The sequence below is a fragment of the Notothenia coriiceps genome, unplaced genomic scaffold (genome assembly GCF_000735185.1).
Source record: "Notothenia coriiceps isolate Sejong01 unplaced genomic scaffold, NC01 NC01_scaffold00028713, whole genome shotgun sequence".
Classification (NCBI taxonomy): Eukaryota; Metazoa; Chordata; class Actinopteri; order Perciformes; family Nototheniidae; genus Notothenia; species Notothenia coriiceps.
In genome coordinates, this window is record NW_011361414.1 from 1 (window position 1) to 3171 (window position 3171).

Sequence of the window (3171 nt, forward strand, 5' to 3'; positions counted from 1 at the left end):
GGACTGGCTTCAGTAGAAGCTGCTGGGACTCCCGGCAGCTTCTACTGAAGCCTTCCGAGTAAATCTCCAGAACGCCGACACCTCCTCATCTCCACCGCTCCCATGTTTTATTTTGTGTTGCCATAAGTTAGTCTCTCTGCGCTGGGCTAATGCTAATGCTAATAATGCTAATGCGAGGATAATAAAATGGTGGCTTCACAAAACTTTTTTTGAGTTTTACGGGGCGTGGTTTGCAATCCGCCCAGCCAATCAGAAATAGGAACCTTTTTCTCCCACGAAAGTCCCTGCTCTCTAGCAGGGATGGAAAAGGGAGTAAAAAGGTTCTCATTAACTAATTTTAGTTCCGGCTCTTTTTGGTGTGAACGCGACATTTCGGAACTATATTGGAACTAAAGTGGGAAAAGTACTGCGGTGTGAACGCGGCTCTTTGTGGGAAAAGTACTGCGGTGTGAAAGCGCCGAAAGGACTGATCCAGGAAGTGAGAATGATTTCAGTGAGGAGGGGACTTTATTAAACACATTTAAAAGGTGAGAAATATCAAGACAAAGATGTTGGCAGAAACACGATGACAAGGAAACTGCCAGAGGACCAGATAACAAGTGCAACGAGACATGTGTCACATGTAAATCATTAATAATGAAGTAGTAATATTTCAAATGTCAGATTAATTAATTATTAACAATCCGGCTGTTGTTTTCCAATATAATTGTCAAAACATGTGACTTTTTCTTGGATAAAAAAATCATCATACCAATATTATTTGTATGCCAGTTATTCAACATGTAATTTTAGGCCATTTTCCTGTGAAGGACCAGGGTACGCAAAAATCAGGAATGCTTATTGAGATGGAAAAATTAAGGATTTTTTTACCCAATATATGTACAGTTAACAATAACGGCACGTACTGCATCAGGGGGTAGTCTGGTGGAGGGAGGACTGCTGGCTGGTGTGGGGCTGGAGGCAAGTCGGCAGAGGAAACCGAAGTGGTTTTTGAGAGCATCGTCGGTTGATTTGTTGCATGCAGGTTGAGGAGGCACTCTTGAGCCCAGATAAAGTCCCGCACAGTTTGATATTTATTTTTGGTAGAGGAAAGCCAGCTTTGCACAGGATCGGGTCGTCCACCAAAAGCCGGTGCTGCATCCTCTCGTATGCCTTTAAGACGGTGGTCTTCTCGGGGCTCGTGCGAACCCTGCGGCGACTTCAGCCACAGCAGTTTGACCAGCGTGTACATTAGCCTATTGTTCTGCGCGCTAATGTCCTGGTGTTTAGCGAATGCTCATCTTCACACGCTGTATGACAACAGCATCAACCAGGTTGTGGCGCTTAGTGCGGCAGTACAGGCTGTTGCCCCAGTGCATCCTGTATAACTTGTTGAACTGCTGCTGCCGTTTGTCGTGGTCCTCCACTTTAGTCCAGGCAGCCAGTATCGCGTTCCTCTGCTCTGTGAGAAGGGACAGCTTGTCCTCTACGAGCCCAATGTCCACCAGCAGTGAGCAGAACCTCCCCAAGTTTGGGTGGCCGGGAAGAGAGTTTTGACTGCAGGCATCCTCCTGTTAAAGAAATGACATAGAAAATGTGGTAAGTTTAAATGGATACATTGACCACTAATACAGTGCATTTTAATTTTATTCTAGAAGACACCAAGTCACTTACAAAAGCGGGCGGGTTGACAGTGGAGGTTTCGTCTGTGATGAGTGTGATGTGGGGCAAGATGGCATCCAGCACATTGTCCCCGTCGCTCTGGTTAGCCTCGTCTGCCTCGGGATCTGGAGTGGGCTGCCTGGGCTGAACAACCTCCTCGTTGGGACCGGGGCCATTGTGGATGATGTCCTTGAGTGTAAAGGGGCCAGATCCTGATTCACCAGTGCTCTGGCTGAAGAGGTACTCCAACCCCAGCAGCTCGTGGGAATCCACCTCAGCGGGGGCCTGGAAATTCTCCTCTACAGTCTCTCCAAACAGCTGCTGAGGCGGTGGATGCCGATTATGTCTTGTGACGCCATCCCTTGCCACCAAACACTGCGTCGGAGCTCCTGTCGCAGTTCCACCGTCCGATGCAACTTATCAGGTAAACCTGATAAGGGCGTGCTGCACAATGGGGACCTGAGAAGAGGAGGGCAGCAGAGTAACGGAAAGCTTTTATTGTTGTGTAAATGTTAGTGTTTTATTGCTTGCACCAAATCCATCATTAGATGCAACAAAAAAGACAGAGATGGGCAGGCAACGTGTGACATCTGCAGATCAGCTTAGATATTTTGGTTATTACTGAGCTTGGGAAATGCTTATCTGCAACCTGGAATAACACGTAGAACAATTTTGAAGCGTACCATATTTGTATGCATAGGCCAACTGAAATGATTAATGTTCTCCTATTTGCTTTTAATTCCAACTGCTTTCCTGTTTCTACGCTTTTGAAATTGTGCTTTTATTGCTTTTAATTATTAGACGTGTATATTGTTGTTATTATTATTAATGAAAGCAACTGCACTTGTGTACCTGGGATCATGTGGGGCAGAGACTTGTGGAATCCCTCCAGGCTGTTATAATAGGGCAGGTCCACACCGTTGATAGTTGTGGTATGGGCCACCCTATACATATTCATCCCTGGTGGATCCTGGATGCACTCCAGGTGTCTCTGCTGCCCTACCCACATCTCATCAATGGCTCCTGTAAAGGCACATATACAGTACATACAGTTTGTTATTCTCACTTTATATGCTACATCAATAATGTTTTTGTATGAGATCCTACCAGGTGTTTTAAAGAGGCTCACTCCACTCTGGTCCAGCACAGCCGGGCCCTTCAGCTCCTCGATGGCCAGGTGGATGAGCCGGAATGTTTCCTGCGCTCCGAGCGTGACCCTCCGCACGTGGTATTGCAGTTGATCCCTTGTGACGTACAGGCGGACGACATCCTCTTCCGACACGGACCTGAACGTGTCCGGGTCCTTGGCTCTGACGGCCTCGATCAGCAGCTCCAGATCGGCGCGGTTGTAGGCCAACACTGCCCCGGCCAGAGCGGACTTGAACATGGCGTACTTGCTGTGCGCGTCTGTTCGGATGGCTGCGTTAAAGCGGTGGATCCAGTGAAAGATGTCCAGGCGCACGACCATACCACCATCGAACCACTCCTGGAACATTGTCTCCACGGCGGTAGGGCCCTTAGCACGACAAC

General features: G+C 47.8%; 1 protein-coding gene across 1 annotated transcript; it reads right to left on the minus strand.

Moving 5' to 3' along the window:
- Positions 1-1265: 1265 nt before the first annotated feature.
- On the minus strand, positions 1266-3136 carry LOC104958331 (uncharacterized). The gene is made up of 4 exons (XM_010786052.1): positions 2749-3136; positions 2494-2664; positions 1654-2057; positions 1266-1550 (listed from the first exon to the last, which is right to left on the minus strand). The coding sequence occupies exons 1-4, from the start codon at positions 3134-3136 to the stop codon at positions 1266-1268; spliced, it is 1248 nt and encodes a 415-aa protein (XP_010784354.1).
- Positions 3137-3171: the final 35 nt, after the last annotated feature.